The 20,349-nt window shown below is 45.4% G+C and overlaps 1 protein-coding gene across 2 annotated transcripts; it reads left to right on the top strand.

The window, feature by feature from the left end:
* The first annotated feature begins 253 nt into the window (after positions 1-253).
* On the top strand, positions 254-9,160 carry DMBX1 (diencephalon/mesencephalon homeobox 1). 2 transcript variants are annotated; one of them, XM_010160565.1, is made up of 4 exons: positions 254-405; positions 6,564-6,759; positions 7,967-8,321; positions 8,760-9,160. In XM_010160565.1, the coding sequence occupies exons 1-4, from the start codon at positions 254-256 to the stop codon at positions 9,158-9,160; spliced, it is 1,104 nt and encodes a 367-aa protein (XP_010158867.1). The 2 variants fall into 2 exon arrangements, with proteins under 2 accessions (XP_010158867.1, XP_010158868.1); XM_010160566.1 differs by having other exon boundaries at positions 254-407; positions 6,581-6,759.
* The last annotated feature ends 11,189 nt before the right edge of the window (positions 9,161-20,349 follow it).

Raw genomic sequence — 20,349 nt, 5'->3', positions numbered from 1 at the left:
GGGACATAGTCAGATGCTGAGCTTTAAGATTGGAAGCCAGATTGGTGTCACTGGTACCTGAGGTCTAGAAGGAGGTATTTTGATTCCTGTCCCAGCACCTGTTGAAGTTGGGAAGTTGGAACTGAGCCATGCACGTGGCAGCTGAAGTTTGAGCTCAGCATTTCCAAAGCTCTGCTGAGACACCAGGATTCTGGCATAGTACGTTTCTAAGCACCTCTCTCCTCTGGCTGCTGTTTTCCAGGTTTATGTCGCCATGCAGCACTATGGAGTGAACGGTTACTCCCTCCACGCCATGAATTCTCTGAGCGCCATGTACAACCTCCACCAGCAGGCAGCTCAGCAAGCCCAGCACGCCCCCGACTACAGGCCCTCCGTGCATGCCCTCACGCTGGCAGAGAGACTGGCTGGTAAGGACAACTCGTGGCTTTTGGTATTCCATGGGGAAAAAAAAAAAAACACCTTGTTGCTTGCACCGAGTGAAACCCTTCCTGGGAGCATGACAGCCAACTGGCATGGTATGGTCCTGAATACTGGCCACATGGCCCAGCTCTGCAGGTGACACATGGCCTCCAGTGTTCACTGTCAGCGGACTGCTGCACCTTGCTGCAGACTGGCCTCCGACAGCTGGGAGTCTGGGTGTGGGATGGGATATGGATGCAGCCCCACTCTGTGGAATGAAAACGGGAGAATTAAAAATACGCTGAAATATGAAGAAGTGAACAAAAAATAGCAGAAATTTTTGCTTTCTTGTTAGTAAATAACTGCTTAATAAGTACAAGCACATAGTGAATTGGATTCCCCCACTGAGGGGCTCAGGACTTGCATCCCCTAAGAACCATCTCCTGCCGTCCCAGGACATAGCTTGTTCTTCCATGTTGCTCCTTCTTGGAACTATTTTCCATTTCTTGTCCTACCAAACACTCATTCTCTCTGGAAAATGATCTTCATTTCAATCTTCTTTAGGTCTCACCTTGACCTATTTCTTCCTGGGGATCCTAGACCTTGGCTTGGGTGGTGCTTTCTTGTCAGTCCTGCTGGCTCCCTCTCTTGTGCTTTTTAATTTTGTCTTCCATAAATTACCTTTTTTAGACTCAAAGAAAGTCATATGTGACTTTACCCAGAGAGTGTTATTTACACAGCATTGTTGGTGGTTGGACAGGGGGACAGGAGCTGCTGCTCCAGAGCATCCGATCTGTTTTTCTATGTTCAGCCATGCGTGTAACAGTTCTACATCGATACCGTCTTTAGAAGGAAATGCAAAGTCCAGATATTATTTTATGATTTGGTAGGGAGAATTGTTCAAAAATACGTGACGGAAAACTGAGAATATTTGGTATGGCAGGGCAAATATACCTGCTCTACATTTCAGCCTACCTCAAAGCACCCAGGCCTGGCTGAGGTCATCAAAGGCTACTGCAGTGCAATTGGTCAACAGCTGCAACGTCACTGTTTCGGTCAGGGCTTGGATGCAGTGTGGTGCGCAGACCTGACTGCCAGTATACTGAAAATTACACATCTGCTTTAACACAGCTTTCTACTTCTCTGATCGTAAAGGAAAAAACCTACACACGGAGTTACTTCTTCCAGCCTAGATAGGTGAAAAGAATTGTCTACTCAGGCAACTTAAGTGGTCTAAATTTAAGAGGCATGGGCTTAAGCCAGAACAAGGATGCAGAAGTTTCAGGATGGCCATCCTAAGTGGGTAGTCCATGAAGGCATGGTAGTAAAGGTTTCAGACTTTGGATGAGTGAACCACAACTGACTCTCAAATCTTCATTTCAGCAATATTCCCTTATCCAGCTGCTAGTAGTGATCTCCTTAACGTGGTTCCTCAGACCACTCACTGTAGCTCAGTCTGTTCCTCAGACCACTGTAGCCCATGGGATTTCTGGGTGGCTGCAGGGCAGAGCTGGTAATCGCTCTTTTCCTCACTAGAAAAGAACCAAAGCGGAATCAAGGAGACCTGAACTCCAATCCTGGCTCTAGTGATGGGCTGCAGAGTGATGACATGGGCATTTTTCTTGCCCTGGTTGTGCACCCCTTCCTTCCCTCACCCTTTCAGTGTGTAGGCAGTCAGATGGGAGCACATGGTCCTGACGTCTGCAATGTGCCTTGCAGACCTTGGGTCTCAAGGTGCCCCTTTCCTAAATGCACTCTTGAAAGGTTTTTGTGATCACCTGTATCTTTTACAGTAGAGCACGGAGGATTTAATGTCTTTGACCCTAACATGAGTAAATGCAGAGGAGTATCTAAAAAAAAAAAGGATAAAAAATCTATTCTTATATTCTTGACCAAGAGATTCAATTGGTTTTCTGACCTTTTATCTTTAAAATTAATAGCACACCTGGAAGACTTTCCAAATTAAATCCCACAGTCCCCTTGTCTGCTTATCACTGGCAGGGTAGGCATTAGATACCTACGAGCTGGTTCCTTTGCAGTTGCTTCACATTCTGTTACTTCTGAATATCTTTCAGTGCAGGTTATAGATCTCATTTGCCTTCCAGGGACAGTCGGAATAAAGCAGCACAACAGCAAATGACCTTAAGTCAGAAAACAGGTTTCTGATTGTAGCTGCAAAGCCTCACCTGCAATTTATATTCTCCTCTTTGCACAAAGCCTGAAAACATAGTTAAAACATTAAAATAATTGCTGGTTGGCTCTCATTGGAGTGGCCAAACCTAATGCATGAGCTGCTGCCTCTGGGGACCTTGTAGTTCTAACCTCTATTCTAGAAATTTGGGAATATTGAAGCCTGTAGGTGGGGTGTTTAACCAGTGTCCTTTCTCCTGATTTCTTGTACTTGAAACACAAATGTTAGCTTTATGAAACATTTTGGGGTAGCTTCAATTTCTCTTGGAACATTTCTCCTTGCCTGGCTGCACTGTGAGCTGTGCCTGAATGCATCAAGGATGGTCTCCTTGCCCCCAGAGTGGCTGCTTTGATCAGTGTTTTAACTCCCTGAAGTGCACTGATACCTTGAGCACAAAGGTCTCTTGTATGCAACCAACACTGCGTTGTATTTGGCCAAACCTTTAGCCTGACTGCTTCTTTTCACAGAATTGTTTAGGTTGGAAAAGACCTTTAAGATCATCAGGTCCAACCATTAACCTGGCACTGCCAAGTCCCCCACTAAACCATGTCCCTAAGTACCACATTCACATATCTCTTAAATCCCTCCAGGGACAGTGACTCCACCACTTCCCTGGGCAGCCGGTTCCAATGCCAGACAACCTTTTTGGTGAAGGAATTTTCCCTAATATCCAATCTAAACCTCCCCTGGTACCACTTGAGGCCATTTCATCTTGTCCCATCACTTGGCAAGAGACTGCCCCCCCATCCCCCTCTCTGCACCCTCCTTTCAGGCAGTTGTAGGGAGTGATAAAGTCTCCCCTGAGCCTTCTCTTCTCCAGGCTGAACACCCCCAGTTCCCTCAGCCACTCCCCACAGAATCTGTGCTCCAGGTCCTTCCCTGGCTCCGTTCCCTTCTCTGGACATGCTCCAGTCCCTCAGTGTCTCTCTTGTAGTGAGGGGCCCAAAACTGAAGGCAGGATTTGAGGTGTGGCCCCACCAATGCCCAGTACAGGGGTAAAATCCCTTCCCTAGTCCTGCTGGCCACGCTATTTCTGATACAAGGATGCCATTGACCTTCTTGACCACCTCGGCACACCACTGGCTCATATTCAGCTGCTGTCAATCAACACCCCCAGGTCCTTTTACCCAGCAAAGAGCATGCTGGCCCCAGCATTGAGTAGCAAATTTCTCCAGAAGAATGCTGGTGGAGATGGTGTCAAAGGCTTTACTAAAGTCCTGGTAGGCGATATCCACAGCCTGTCCCTCATCCACTAATCAGGTCACATTGCCATTGAAGGAGATGAGGTGAGTCAAGCAGGACCTGCCTTTCATAAACCCATGATGACCAGGCCTGATCACCTGGTTGTCCTGCATGTGCTGTGTGATGGCACTCAAGATGATCTGCTCCATAACCTTCCCTGGCAACAAGGCCAGACTGACAGGCCTGTAGCTTCCTGGATCCTCTTTCTGGCCCTTCCTGTAGACAGGCACCACGTTGGCTAATATCCAGTCAACTGGGACCTGCCCCGTTAGCCAGGACTGCTGATGGAGGATGGAAAGGGGCTTGGTGAGCACTTCCACCAGCTCCCTCAGTACCCTTGGGTGGATCCCATCTGCCCCCATAGACTTGTGTGTGTCTAAGTGGTGCAGCAGGTCCCTAACCATTTCCCCTTGGATTATGGGAGTTTTATTCTCCTCCCCATCCCTGTCTACTGTCACAGGGGGCTGGGTACCCAGAGCACTGGTCTTACTATTAAAGCCTGAGGCAAAGAAGGCATTAAGTACCTCAGCCTTTTCCTCGTCCTTTGTCACTATGTTTCCCCCGGTATCCAATAAAGGATGGAGATTCTCCTTAGCACTCCTTTTGTTGCTAATGTATTAATAGAAACATTTTTCGTTGTCTTTTATGTCAGTAGCCAGATTAAGCTCTAGTTGGGCTTTGTCCCTTCTAGTTTTCTCCCTGCATAGCCTCACAGCATCCTCGTAGTCCTGCTGAGTTGTCTACTCCTTCTTCCAGAGGTCATAAACTCTTCCTTTTTTCCTGAGTTCCAGCCAAAGCTCTCTGGTCAGCCAGGCTGGCCTTCTTCCCCACCCGCTTGTCTTTTGGTACATGGGGCCGGCCTGCTCCTGTACCTTTAAGAATTCCTTCTTGAAGAATGCCCAACATTCCTGGACTCCTTTGCCCTTCAGATCTACCTCCCAGGGGATTCTGTCTACCAGGCTCCTAAACAGGCCAAAGTCAGTCCTCTGGAAGTCCAAGGGAGCAGTTCTGCTGACCCCCTCCTTACTTCTCCAAGAATTGAAAACTTTTGCCCCTTTGAGGCAGGTGTAACCCACCTGGTGCCAGCAGGCCTGGTGTGTAAACTGACCCACGGTCAAAAGACCCAAAATTCTGCCAGTGACACCAGGCTTGGAGCCAGGTATTGATCTGCTAGCTCTTCCTGCTTCTTCCCTCATCATTCCTTGCCACTGGAAGGGTAGAGAAGAACACTGCTCGTGCTCCTGATCCTTTTCAGGCTGCCAAAACCATGCAGCTTGGCAATCGCCCAGAAAGGCACTGAGAGTGCTGGCCTAGAATGAAACAGCTGGAAGTTTCGAAGAGGAATGCTCGAGTAGTGCAAAGCTGATTTGCTACGCTCGTTAGCTAACATATTTGGAACCTGGCTGTGTGGCTCTGGGGCTGGTCCGACAGCAGGTTTTGTTTTATTGTTTACATTCACGCCACGATCCTCGTGACAAAAGCACAAATAAACAGCAGCAAGAGCCTTCATCTGGCTCTGCGCACTGATAATGTCGACTTTTCTCCCTGTTAGGTTGTTTTCTAGGGTGTTCATTCTTTCCTCCTACTGGAAGTCACATTCTTAACTGAATTAAGAATGATACCAGGCACGGCTCTTTCTGCATTTCCTCTTTGAGAGCAAACCTCTTGCCAGACTCGTTCATTCCAGTGCGGTAGCACAGCGTGTCCCAACTTGCATAATAATGGTCTTGGGCTTTCTTTTTTTTTTTTTTTTCATTTTAAAGTAACTTATTTTCATTGATTTAAGATCTTTCTACTCCCACTAGCTGTTGTGCAATAACAATGCCTCTGGTAAAATCATAAGCCCTTTGCTGTTGGCCTAAGATTTTCCCCAGTCTGAATTTCTTCTCTGCCCTCAATTTTGCAAGCACAGTTTGCAAAGTCAGACCTTTCGAGTTGCTTCTCTACTGAGAAGAGTTCTGCACATGAGCTCTGGGCTTGCAATCAGTGGGGCTGGGCTTGGTTCCTGGCTTGGTTTCCAGCCCAGATGCTGGAGCGTGTCCGTGCTCCATAAAGCATGTGCTTTCAAGCGAAACACACAGAAGCACACGAGCTTAAGTGCTTTCCTGAACTGGAGCATAGAACAGCTCTCCAATATCATTCCTTAAAGACTAGAGTGAGCTACGTAAGAGACACTAAAGAAGAGCCAGCTCAGCCTGGTTTCTGGGAAGATGGATTTCTAAGGCTGCTGCAGCCCACAAAACGAGGTTGAGACGGCAGAGTGCGTCATGGCAACGTTGAAGCCTACTGAAGCTCTGCCCTTGGTTCAGGGAGAACATGACACATAATGTTGGGGCCCTCTCTTGATTGCAATGGTGAATCTTCCCACCTTGTTTATAATTGTGTTTCTTAATGAAAGAGGCTTATGCCACAGCAGGGTCTGGGCATCTGCGTGTCCTGCCCCACTGATGTTGGAGCAGATTGGCTTATTTCAATCAAATTTAACAGTGGAGGCTCAACGTCTTCCACAGCTGTCATAGAAGGAGGTCCCCACTCCAGAACAGGCTTTTTAGTCAGAGGTTTTATCTCCTCAGACACCTCGATTAACCAGCAAAATGTGTGTATGTGTTTTATTAGATCTAGAGCAATGAAAAAAGCATTTTGTAGGTACATCTGGTGTTAGCAAGTGCTTTATTCACCTGTCAGCATACAAATTCCAATAATTAAATTGGCCACTTTTCTTGTCTTCCAACGGCTGTACATTTCAAGACATCATTTTGGAGGCACGTTATGGATCCCAGCACCGCAAACAAAGGCGAAGTCGCACAGCCTTCACTGCCCAACAGCTGGAGGCACTGGAGAAGACCTTCCAGAAGACTCATTACCCAGATGTGGTGATGAGAGAGCGGCTGGCTATGTGCACAAACCTACCTGAAGCCAGAGTCCAGGTACGGATATTTTGTGGGTTTGTGGACGGGGAAGTTTAAAAGAATGTGGTGGGGTTCCCAGGGGGTTGACAGTTCCATTGACCTTTCAAGATTCTTCCAGTGTAACCAAAGGTTTTGGGTCAGTAAAGTTGTCAAAGGCCAGGGAGGGGGTAAGGGAATAAAATCATCCAAAGTCACACATCTGCTGAAGAAATTCTTAATCCACATGCACATTTTTAAAATTTGGGATTGTCTGAACTGTACACTGGTTTTCATTTGTTCTTTCACATTTCTTTGGGGGAAACTTAAACATCAACAGAAGATTACTTATTTATTTGCAAGACTTCTCTGGTTTCTCAGAAGAGCAGAAACCCAAGTAGTATCAGCTGCTCTTTTTCCACCAGCATCAATATTTGTAACATCTCAGTCCAAGGTTTGGTTTTGGTGTTTTTTGGTTTTGGTGGGTTTTTTTTTTTTTTCCAATTTCATCTAGCACAATGTGCTTCATAACCTGTTGGTGGGGAGATCCTTGCATTGCTGGGCTTTAAAAGACTAAACATCAAGTTCTTCAGTGTGAAGTCCACAAGTAGTAAAAAATAGAGTTCTTTTATATAAATGTCAAGACATTTTGATCTTCAAACTTTTTGTTTCCTCATTTAACTAACCAAACACCACTAATAAGATTTACTAGTATGTTTCTTCCAATCCATGTCTACTGATTTAGATTAAAAAATATGAATTCTCTCATCCTTCCCTTAATTTAGTTCCCATATAACATCTTATCCCTCTGATGACTTATTTTGAGTGATGCCACCATAGTTTTGGTACATGTATAACTGAATGGTTTTAGAGGCTAAGAGCACTGTACTGTAAGCCAATGTAATGTCATCAGACTCAGCTATAAGACATTGTGGTTGAATGCAACTGCCTGACCAATTTAGGTAAAAAAAAAAAAACCCAAAACCCCAAAAAACACCACCACTGAAGTGGCTTAAAGAATCAACATAAAGAAAACACTTTTAAAAATGTATTTGTTGTGCTATTTGTAGAAACACTGAAAACAGGTAGAGCTCTTATATCCCATAAAGTGAAATGACATGTGGTCACAGAGGGCTTGCAGTACCTCATTGCTTGGGGTTCCCCTGAAGCTGCCAGGCTGAATGATGCTGAATTTGTCACTAAGCAGGATTCTCACTAGTTTTGCCCCTTGCTGTTTGTGGCATTGAAGGTGTGGTTCAAGAACCGGAGAGCCAAATTCCGGAAGAAGCAGCGTAGCCTGCAGAAGGAGCAGCTGCAGAAGCAGAAGGACTGTGAAGGGAGCCACAGTGAAGGAAAGACAGAGCCGCCCATGCTGGAGACCCAGGCCACCACCCCAGACACTGAGAAGGTCCAGAGCCTCCCGAGCGAGGTAGGCGTGGACCTCAACCTAACCTTGTCGGAGCAGTCAGCCAGCGAGTCAGCACCCGAGGACCAGACTGACAGAGAGGAAGAGTTTAAGAGCACCTTGGATGAGGCTAAAGTGGACAAGAGTCCTGGTGTGGACAGCAAGGCTTTGAACTGCAAGAGAGCGAGCCCAAAAGCAGGTGAGGGGCAGCATCTTGATGGGGGTTAGTATCAGGACCTGTGGTCTCCAAGGGGGATGCTGGTGGTTGGGTATAGTCCCTTATTCCCTATGGCATTGGTGTTTAGAGGGAGGCTGCCCAGACTTGTCTTCTTGTCCCCAGCACTAAATGAGACCCACAGAGTGCATGATGTCTATCGTAGGTTAGAGCCTGGGGACGACAGTGCCCAGCGGCAGCAGGAAAGCCATAGCAAGGAGGTCAGCCCCATTTCTATGCTGTAAGATGCTAAGTATGGAACACACCCATGTTTAGCTCTCATGAGCTAACACAACCCCTCTTGTTTGTCCATCTAATGCAAGAGAGATGTCCATGCAGCAGTCCAAACCCTGCTGGGGTGTAGATCAGCACCTGCCTCCAGCCTGTAGAAATAACCCCCATCCCCTCTGTCTCCTGCTGCAGAGTCCCCTATCAGCGCAACCGTGACACCTTCATCCAGCAGTGCCCTGGCTCAGACTCACTCCTACTCCTCCTCACCCCTGAGCCTCTTCCGTCTGCAGGAGCAATTCCGCCAGCACATGGCAGCCACCAACAATTTGGTCCATTACTCCTCCTTCGAAATGGGGACACCATCTGCCATGCCCTACTTGGGCATGAACGTCAACATGGCACCACTGAGCTCTCTGCACTGTCAGTCGTACTACCAGTCGCTCTCCCACGCTCAGCAGGTCTGGTCCTCACCCATCCTTCAGGCCTCCAGCTCCCTCCCAAGCCTGAACAGTAAAACAACGAGTATTGAGAACCTAAGGCTCCGGGCGAAGCAGCACGCGGCATCCCTTGGGCTGGACACCCTACCCAACTGACTGCCAGACGAGTCACCATTGCCCGCCGGAAGACGCACCAGAGGTTGGCATTAGACATGTCACTCCTTGAACCCCCACCCACCCTCATCTTACCCTGGAGTAAGGTGCTCCCTTTCAGGGAAAACTGTGCATTTCTTAACGTCTTATTAGCACCACGATTGCATCAGACATTGCTACTGGCCTGGTCTTCGCTAAGTATTTCAGGAGGAAGGGGGAGAGGATGTATGTTTAGACAGATGAACTGTCCTCTGGACTGCCATGAGTTAAGCCGGCAACGTTCAGACGAAGCCCCCTTTCCTCATCCCCATGATAACGTGCCAACTGTGTTATATACACCTTTTTTTTGTTGTTGTTGTTGCCTTCTTTGCCAAAAGAAAGAGTCCTGCTTTGTCTTGTATATAGTTTATAATGTTGACAGCACCCATCACCTGTGTGCTACTCTCAGTGTTACAGAACTGTGATCTCTTTTGCTTTTATTCCCCCTTCCTTCCCAATTTTAGTAGCTAGTATCAAAGTTACAAATCAGCCCTCCTTCTGACCTCAGCTCCTAGCTAGTTGCTCTTCTTGGGTCAGTGTCCTAAAGGTGTCTATGACAAAAATGATAGTGCACTTCACCACTCCACTCCTCCCTTCTCTGCTAAAGCCAATAACAGCTGTAACAGCTGGGAAATGATGGGAGGTGAATTTCCTGTTTAAGCACTTCCTATAAGACAAGCTTTTTTTTTTTTTTTAAACATTTTAATAGCACTTGTTCAAAGACAGAGGGCAAAATATTGGCCAAATGCTGCTGGCTGGGGAGAAAAATGAAAGCCAAATTCACAGGATTATTTTTGTTGTAGATTGTTTCCTCTTTGATCTTCAGTGAAGTCTGAACTCCTCCATTTACAAATTACGGGGTTTTCTTCTTGGAGAGCATTTTGGTTCAACTTTGACAACAGAGAATAATAAAAACTTTGTATGAACTCCTGCTGTGTTCATACACCATGAATTATATGGTTCTTTGACAAAAACTTGATTAATGCAAGCTGTGTTTAGAAAAACGCTCTGATCACCAGATTCTACCCTCAAGCCCTGCAGCTTCATAAACTGGTTAGTAAGTGAAAATGTAACACGTGAAAAATGCTGCAAAGCTGGAGGCAAAGCAGGTGATAAGCAGGGGCTTTATATCCTCTTTATATTCTCTGGAGCTGAGGGGGAGTACGTAAACTTGCCAAAAATACAGGGCTTGCAAGTAACCAAAATTCACATAATTTCAGTGAACAGTTTCAGCCTCGTTTCATTGGAATGACCCCTCACTCAATCTGGGGTGGTTTTCTTTGTTGAGAAGCAATGTTTCTGCCAACTCAAATCACTTCCCTCCCCCCACCCCCCCCCAACCAAATAAGTCCTTTGAAACTGCTGCTGTTATCCTGAGCATTAGGCAGGGGTGATATCCAGATCTAACCTCTAATACTGCCTAGGACCAAAAAATCCAGGCTGACTCCATGGCAGGTGCTAGGTTTGAATCCCAAGAGTGTGTGCCAGGTCTGGCGCTCACACACTGGGCAGAGCTGTGCTAATTCACTGCAGATGATCCTTTGGTCCATATTTGATTTCAGCATGAAGTGTAGACCTACGGCCCCTCTCGCTCCCACCGTGCTTCACACCAGTGCCAAAGGGGGGCAAATCACCATGTAAAACATGGGAGAAAAGAGTGTTTTCAACTCCACTAATGCCTCTTGAAAAAGCACCTAACTCCTGCAAATAGACATGTCAGAATAGCCAAGTTTGGTGGGAAATGATGTTTTATCCTTCATAATGTTATAGCAAGAGCAGACTTCTGGAGAAAGCTGTTCATCGACTGCACCATCTTCCAAGGAAAACAGAGCATCTCCTTTAAATATTTCCATTGTGCCAAACACTTCAGTCTTGGGGTTTTCTCTCCTGCTTTACTTTCCCTGACTTTGTCAAATCAGTCCCCGTGACAGGCAGAATTCTCCACTTTTTCAAAACCAAAAATATTCATAAGAAGTAGATTTTTGGCTGCCACTTTCAAAGGAGTCTGATTAAATTAAAACCTCCAAAAAGATCCTTTGAAAGTCCCAGCTTCTTTTTTTTTTTAGCCTGTCACCCAAACCAGGAACACCAAAACAAAGCTTTTATTTTTGTCTTCTCCCTTCCTCAAAAAGCTGTATTTATCTTCATTTTTTTCTGCCTCCTGCTAACCTCAGCACATTTGTAGGCCATGGAGTTGCTTTGCCAGAGCAGAGCAACTGCAAATTTAATTAATGGCCCTTCTGATGTTGTTCCCTGTTGCCTGTCTAGACTGAACTGATGAAGCAAACAAGGGTGGTAATTGGCAGTGGGAGCAGATCTGGATTTCAGCTCTTCTTTAAGTAAGAAAAGATGCCCATGAAACTGCAGCTCATGTCAGTGGGTATTTCAGGCAGAGAACAGAGGGTCGTAGTTGCTGTTCTGCCATCCCAGGTAAGACAGGCATCTTTCCCCTGCCTGGGTACCATGGGATCGGAAAGGGCGACGTCAGCTTGGATCAGGGCAGATACAGCATTACCGTAGCTCACAATGGATACCACAACATCTGCCACAGGAAGGCCAAAACACATGGATTTATGCCCTGCTTCTGCAAGGCAGGGACACAGAGTGCAGGATATAAGCTCGCTTGATCCACCACTAGATTTGCTGTGACCCTGTGGAGGGAGAAGAGACCTCCTCACTGAGCCATGGGGGGGAATTCTTTTCTGTTCCCAATTCTTGCCTTGGTGCAAAAGTTCATTTCAACATTCACCATCTTCACACGTCTCGACTGACCCTGGTGTCTGGCCCCCTTCATCCCCCATGGTATCTCTGACATCCTCACAGCAACTACCAGGAACTTCCCAGCCAGAGCGTCTGGCACACCATTAAAACCACAGACATTGGGATGAGGCACAGCCCAGAAAACCCTGGGAGAAGAGACATCTGGATCTCCATCGCTCCCTAGGGATGTCCTTTCAGTGTCATCCTCTTCTGCCTTTGCATGGTGCAGCAGCTGATTGAGGTGCTGCTGGTCCTGGACCAGGGCATGAGAATATTTCTTACCTGAAGATTATTTCTCTCATACTGAATCAGGACGAAATATCTAAAATTTAAAAATAACAAAAGAAAAAATATATTGCCTTAAACATATATGAGCCCCTGCAGTATTTTATGCCGAGTTTGGGTTTTATCGTCTTATGGTCAAAATCAACCATCCACAATGAGATTAAGATGACATGTAAAGCCAAAATTGATTTGGAATTGAAAAGGAAAAAAAAAAAGAAGGAAGAATTTAGGCTTCTGGCTTGTGAAAATTTAATAATGAGTTATCTAACAAAATGGACTTCTTCCCGCAAATTATTTATCCTCTGGGCTTTGGAGATTTGTCTGACCAACCCGTGTACCTAGTAGGAACACGAGAAGGAGTGATTCTTCATCATTCCTCTTTGAACTTTACACACCTGAAAACTTTTTCAGGTGGGAAGAGCACCCGCAAATCCCCCCTGATTTGTGATGGAGAAGGTGAGGTCTGCTTGTTCCTTTTCCTTCCATTATCTATTTAGGAAAGTGAGGTTGGGAATGGAGTCTCAAAAAGAAAATGGAATGAGCTTTTCCTTTCCTCACTCTCCAGGCAGAGGTCTGATGCATTTTAACAAACATTGTGGTTGGATATAACACAATTTCTTCCAACACAGGCATAAAACGCCTGGAGTGTAACCCAGAGATCCAGATCCTACCCCGTCAGTTAGACAAACAATTATGGGGGGGGAAAAAATCTATCTTCTCTGGATGCAGTGCCAACCTGGTGCCACTGCAGGACATCCCGGTTCAGTCTCAGCTGCAGGGAAGTAAACGTAAAAAGAGAAGTAATGTTTTGTGTGTCGTAATGCAGATGATCAAGTTGGTTTTATATGCATGAAAGGAATGCCAAATAAATGCACAGCATGGCATGGAGGCTGGGAAAAGGATATGCCCAGTCCTTTAAAAATGGTGATGGAGAGACCGGAAAAAAAACTCCCTAATTCCTATTTTGAAACAGGTTATGTGTCTGGAGATTTCCTCTGCTGGTCTTTTCCCCTTCCTATGGCTTTGCTTACGTTGTCTCTCCTTGGTGAACCAGCACCGGCTCCAAAGTCGACTTACCGAATTTTTAAAGGTTTTAGCTACGGTCTTTGCAGGCTCAGGGCCCAGGAGAAAACAGGTCACAATATTCAGGGTAAGAGTTTCCAGTTAAATTTCTTCTACTCTGCAAGAGAAGTCTGATAGGTATTAATAAAATTAATTAATAAAGTGCAGGAGAAATATTAAATATTTATTACCAGTGAGAAAACATCCAGTAATGGTGCTAGGAGGCAGAAAGGGGACCTCTCTTTTTCTCTTTTTTCTTCTTTTTTATTTTTTGGCAAACAAGTGGAAATATCCTTGATGGTGAATAGGGGAATAAAGAGAGAGAGAGGTTTTGCCTGTATTTCCTCCACCAAAAATCATCATTTGCTGTGTAAGAAACACAGAAATGCTTCCAAACAGGAAAATAACCATCAACAAGCAGATACCCCCACCCCATCTCATTTCTCATTAGGTATTTCACCATGTGAAGAATTTTAACCAGCTCTAGATTTCTGTGACTGCTGTAGACGGGCAAAGAGCTGCTTCTCTTTGCTGAAGAAACACCGACGTACATGGACACAGAGGAGGGAACTGGAGCTCTTTCTGTCCCTGTGTGCCACGGGTGGTACTTCCATTCACACGGCAACTTTGAGCAACTTCAGGACACTTGTGAAGAGTTCCTACATAAAGGATTAAGTAAACCTCTGTAGAAAGGAAATGCAAATTAAAATCCAACATATTATATTAGTTTAATTACAGTAGCTATGAAACATAACTCAATTAAGCTTGAAAAAGAGTCAATTACAGAACTTTCCTGCTGTTTTTTACAAGCTGTGTTGATTTTTCTTTTCCTCCCTCCTTACCCCTCCATGTGCCCCTTGCTGGGTTTTTATGATCTGTTCTACAGCAACACAATATATCTCCTGCGTTCTCTACCGAGTGAAAAAGCAGCTCTTTCTCTGAGTAGGTCTGTTCTCAGTCCAAATCCATAGCAGAGGTATAAGAAAAAGTGGGTGCAACAAGCAAACAAACAAACAAAACCCCCAAACAAACAAATTTCCAGCAAAGCAATATCAAACAAACAAAAAAATCCTCTGCTCTGGTGCGTGTGCCCAACTTCCCCACTGTGTTACACAACAGCCCGGTAATGCTTAACATCCCGTTTTCCACGGGCGCTGCAGACGCCGTTTGGTTCCAGCTGCACCGACAGCAGTGTCCGCGCTGTCCCCTGCTCTCAGGCTGCCTGGGGAAGGGGTGCAAACGCTGAGATGCTGGTGTCACCCCGTCTGTATACGGGTGCTGCTCACAAATGAAGGGTCTTATTAATGCCAATGCTGAGCGTGGCCTCAGGAACCTGCACGGAGCTCTGGTTATGGCCCAGGTCACACAGTCTTACTGGTGTCAGAGGAACCTGCTGGGATGTGTAAAGTAAGACCCAGACACTACGTAAAGTAAGACCCTCATCACTGCTGTGATGCCACAGTGGAATAATTGCACTGATTTCAGTGGAGCAATGCCACAGCTAAGGACAAAATTTAGCCCCAGAATTAACTTGTAAAGAATATAGTATTTGTCGTATACTAACATAACCATACAATTATTTTTTTAATAATCTGGGCTCCACGTTAAAAGCCCTTTGCAAAAGCTGCCTAAGAAAGACAGGTTAAACCCATAGCAAGTTAAATAGTGCATCTGGTGCCCTACGAATGGCCAAAGCCTTTTCGAGCTGCTCTGGCAATTGAGCAGAGCCATCTCATGCAGGAGAAGTTGAAATGTGTCTGTGCAATGGAAAATAACTTTTTGGTTTATTTTCTCATGCCAGGAGGCAATCAATATTTTTTTCCCCCCAGCCTCTGACCCAAGGCGTACAGTTAGCTCCAAAGTGTTACCGTGTTTGTGTGTCAAACCTATCTTGCAAAGGAACAAAAGCTTTTAAAGAACAAAAAGGAAATCAAAGTAATATACTGTACAGATTGCTGTAAAATTGAGCTGTAGTGTAAGACCTTGTGCTTTAGAATTCACTATCGAGGAACTCAAATCGTGTATCATATTTATTTATTCTGGTAGGTAAAAGAAGAAGAAAAAACAAAGAGTTTATATTCATTTCCAAACAGCTGCAGCATGATGCTATGTACCAATTGTGCCAGTCCTGCTTTCTGTAAAATTATTGCCTGTTTTCATACTCCACTAATAAAAAAGAGAAAAAAAAAATCAAGGAAAATGTATTTTGCTAATCCTTCATGAACAACGACCTGAGCCGATCGGAGGGGTGTAAACGCAAGCGGGCTGACCTGCTTTGTACCTGAGCCGTGTCACTGGTGGGCTGCGAGGTGTTTTCTAGTGCAGAAAATCTGGGCACGGAGTGTAGGTCAGGTAATGGTGCCCACACCGAAACCTGTGCTCCCCTGCCTGGTCCCACGGCACCACCATGCCCCTGCTGATGGTGACAGTGCTGGGGGAGGCTGGGACCACACGGAAAGGTGCAGAGTATCAGCTTCTTGCTGCTGGGGTCACTGTCTCCAGCTGGAGTGGGAGGTGAAAAGCCCCCTTTGGCTGCAGGACACGGAAACAACGGCTGCAGCACCTTGGGCAAGGCAAGAACAAGGGGTCTGCTCTCTCATCATCTTCCAGCACAAGCCAAATCCATGCCTGGTGAGGTGATGATGGGCAAGACCTGACCAGAGAGCTTGTCTTTAGAGGCAGCGGTGCAGGATAAATTTGACCATTCTCAAATGATTGTGGCTTTCGTACAATTTTGGGGATGTTTCTGTTCTTTTGATGGAAGACCTGTCTCCCTTTCTAGGTCTAGCCATGGTGGGCTGTGCTAACAAAGATGGCACAGAAGCTTTTACAAAGTTTGTTCCTCTACAGTGTTACTCCCTCAGGGTTAGTGTGAAAATCACCCAGACGACGAAACTTCTGTTTGGACAAGAAGTTGTTAGCAATGCCAGGAGCAATCCATCTTGGTAACAAGTCTAATTTGATGCCTGATGAAGCTGATGGAAAAAAAACCCCACTTTTCTGAATTTATTGAGATTTTCCTGAAGTCATCTGATAATGATGCTCTTGAAAAAGAAATTATTTAATATCATAACAACATCCCCCACCAATATGACTTCCTAGTTTCTGTTCACAACTCTAGAAACATTGTAGAGGAAAAAGCGTAGTAGGGAAAAAATCATCAGGAAGAAAAAAAATGTGCTCAGAATAATGGTTAATAATTTTTCTGGCATTCTCAAGAAAAGTGACTTTCTCTTACACCAGGCACAGAGCCAGGAACAGTGGGAATATGAGCAGAGGCCAGGAACACCCCTGCCTGCAATATTTTTAGTTCTAATTTTTTTGATCTGGTTCCATCAGTGCTTTTGAGGACCATTTGATCAGGTGCATCCAAAATACGTCAGCCACAATTGTCCTAGACTGCAACCATTGCTATTTTCTTCCACAATAAGGGGAGTATTAATCTCCAGATCTCCTTTTTCACTACAGTTACAGGTTTGCTTTGAACATTAAAACCCCTCTGGGTAAGGAGTGTCTGTGACCTTCAAGGCCAACAAATACCTTGGTCAACTCCTGCCGCCACCAAGAGGAAAATGAACGGTTGAGCTATGATCACGTCCTTGCACGTGGTTGTCTGCAATTAACAGTAAGACCTCATTTTTCCCCCTCACAGAAGGTTGATGAGGTAAAGTCAACCACCTGCTAAAACTGGAACCCAAACTTGGAGGAAGTTTAAGGTGATGTTTTGGCCTTAAAGACCATGTCCTAATGTTATCAGGAGGTTTGTTCCAGAAAAATACAATGTGAGGGGAAAAATAAGATTTGAAAGAGCTCCAGAGCTCAGTATTAACTGCACATGTGGCATTTTGATCCATTTCCATAAAGCATAACATAATATTTGCTAAAGAAGGAGGAGGAGGAAGGGGAAAAAAAAGACCACAGTTAATATTCCTCTTCGGATCCCCCATTTGCTGATTACTCTGCAAGCTGTGTAATTGGGTGTCTCTGGCAATATGATGAAATGTGCCACAAACATCAAAAAACGGTGCTATATTAAATCTGCTTTTCATAATCTCTTCACATTTCCCAGACCTGAGACATTTTATTCAATTTTTCCTGACTAAGTTGATATGTAAAGCCATATAAACATATCAATGCAAATAAATACATACATATTTTTCAAATGCTCATCGAAATGCACTCATTACAAAGATTTGCATCAAGGCTCTCTCACATCACTTTTAGCCAAAGAAACCCATTTTTTTAGAACATTGTGTTATTTTTAAGAACAGTCCATGGAGCTACAGGCTACTTCTTTGTATTTCATTAACAATCCCAACTCCATCTATCATGTTTCAGCCTTATCTTACCTGATTAGAAAATCATTTCCTTATTTGCATGAAGGGCAAAAATCTATGCAAAGTCACCATAATGTTATTCGAGCTATTTGGAATAGCAGTGAAGATCCTATTACACACTGGGGCTGGCTGTTTTCATGAGCTGCAAGTCCAGAAGGGACCACGCTGGTCTTTTATTTTAACCTCCTGCAAGGCACATGTCAAGAGAAACCTATCTCACCTTTGACAAAGCAAATATTAATAATGCCTGCGTGACTTAAATACCTGCAGATTTGGTCCATGCATCACTTGAGGTTCTTGCTTACATTTTACTTGGTGTCTTCAGGATTTGTAGCCCCTTTTTGGATGAGGGTTGGCTTTTTTGCTTAGCCCTGGGAAATTCTTCATCTCCATTCCTCTGGTCTCTCCAACCACCAGGTACGGTCAGTCCAGCATCCCCAGGCGAGCGTGACTCTCTGGTGGGATGAAGCCCAGCTCCCCTGCTGTCAGACTGCAGTTCATCCTTTGCCTTTTGCAGCTGAAGGAGGAAAATATTTTCATTCCTGTAGTGGCAAGATAGTGTCCAAGTGCAGAAGTGGTGGGACTGCTTCTCACCTACACTAGGTTTACCAGATTAGACCCAGAGCCTGGAAGGTGTTTAGCTGTCTGACTTCCACAGAAATCAACAGATGTCTGTGAAACAGTTTTCTCCAAGCCCTGACTCACCAAGGATTCATCTGGGTGGATCAGCCAAGACCTGTGATTAGACCCAGATTCACATCCACGTTGCAGGACCAGGAGCAGGGTGTCTGTATTGCACCCTTGCAGCCCCAATATCCCTTCTCTTTCACAAACCTTCACCCCAAGTTGTTTTTCTTCCTGGAGCAGGGCAGCGCTGGGACAAGCCAAGTCCATTTCTCAACCTTGCTTTTCCTGGAAGCCGCCTGACCGGATACCTTCGAGCTTTCAGCAGCATCCACTCTGCAGGGTTTTGCATATCCCCTTCCTGACAAGCACGGAGCAGGGAATGCAGGGACCTAAAGCAAAGTTAATTCACTCACACACAGAGGCAAAAAGCATATTCAGTCCACCAGCAAGGTACAGATTTCCTTCAGCTTGGCTTTCTTTCAAACACATTCTCTCTGCATTAGTAAAGCAAATTTTCAGAGTGTTGGATTGCACCGTATCCACAAGAAAACACATGGGCAAACTGATAAGCAGGGGTGAGAGGTTATTTCAATAAACGTAGTGAAAGGTCCAATAAAAGACATGGTTAGTAGGATTTTTCATCTCCTTGGAGATCAAACTTCCTCCTTATGTTTTTTGTGGGAATTGTAGTGGAAAAACACATCACAGAATGACTGGTCCACTCTAGGACATGACTGAGAAATCTGGGTAGGTTTATAACAGCCAGAATAAAAGCGATATAAACTGACATAAAGGGCTTCGTGCTGGTGACACCATTTGCACAGCACTGTCTTGACTCCACCGCACGCTGTGACTGTCCAGCTCCCAGCACAGCTCACCTGCCATTTGCAAAGCCCCAGACTGTGGGGTTGTTCCTCTTGCACTGGGGAGAACCGGGGTGCTGAATGAACAAACCCAACGTCACTCCGTCACCTGCAAAGCAAACTAAGGAGGTCCTGTTTTACTGAGCGCATCATTAACTGGGGGAACTTAGTTCTGCCGGACATCGAGAGGCTAAATGTTACACGGTACCAGACATGGGGAAGGGATGTGACTGGGGGTATTCCATACGGAAAGGTGCCCATGACATGGCCCATGGGGTGACATCACCATCAGGAAGCTCAGGTGAGGCACCTGCTATTCCCGGACCAACTTCGATGCTATGATTTTTGAACAGCGAACTTTATGCCACCCCGTACCACAAAAGCAGCTGCAAGAACAGTTTAATCCCAACTGCAATGTTTATGTTAACTTCCCCATTGTTTCTTTCTTATGGAGTCAATTATAGACCATGAGCACTACAGAGGTTCTGTGAGTTAAGCCGAGTGGCCCATGCCAGCAATTTGGTGGTCGTGGCCAAAGTGGCTGACAGGGACAGTAGACCATCTCTCCAAGGACTCCAAGAAAAGGAGCAGAGAAAAACAAAGCAGTGCTGAAGCCAGTTTAAAATATCCATGCGGGTCTCCCCAGCTGCCATGGGGACCATGTGGGAAAAACTAAAATCCACGGCGTTACCCTTGAAAAACCTTTGCTGATGGATTTTCATGTGTATGGTCTTGTTCCTTAGTTAAAAAATTAACTTTCCTATAACAAGATAAATCACTCTCCTGGTGGAAGCAGCTCCGGTGCCATCAGCTTGTGGTTGTTGAAGGAAAAAAACTACTCAAATGTTATGTGCCAGCTTCAGTTTTGCTTCATGTCACCAAAACTAACTTTTCTGACACCTCCTGTAGTCCAGCCTCCTTCCTTCCCCAAGTAAAATTGTGAAGCATCTAGTAAAACCTTCTTGTGACTGCCCTGTGGAGACCACCAAAGATGAAACTCTTCCCCCAAGAGATTATCTGCTGTAGGCAGAGCCACGTGTGGAATTAAGGGCATATTTATTGCTGTGTCGAGAGCAGAGAAGCATCACAGCTTCCTGAACACCAGCCCCACACCAGCCCTCTCCCCCCAGCTAAGCCATCCAACGTGCTTGCCTCACCTCCCCACAACAAGCACCTTAAAGGTAAAAAAGAAAAAAAAAAAAAGGCTTTCGGACCACAC

This window comes from Eurypyga helias, unplaced genomic scaffold (genome assembly GCF_000690775.1).
Source record: "Eurypyga helias isolate BGI_N326 unplaced genomic scaffold, ASM69077v1 scaffold781, whole genome shotgun sequence".
Taxonomy (NCBI): Eukaryota; Metazoa; Chordata; class Aves; order Eurypygiformes; family Eurypygidae; genus Eurypyga; species Eurypyga helias.
The sequence above is the reverse complement of the archived record's forward strand: the minus strand, read 5'-3'. Positions and strand labels throughout refer to the sequence as shown.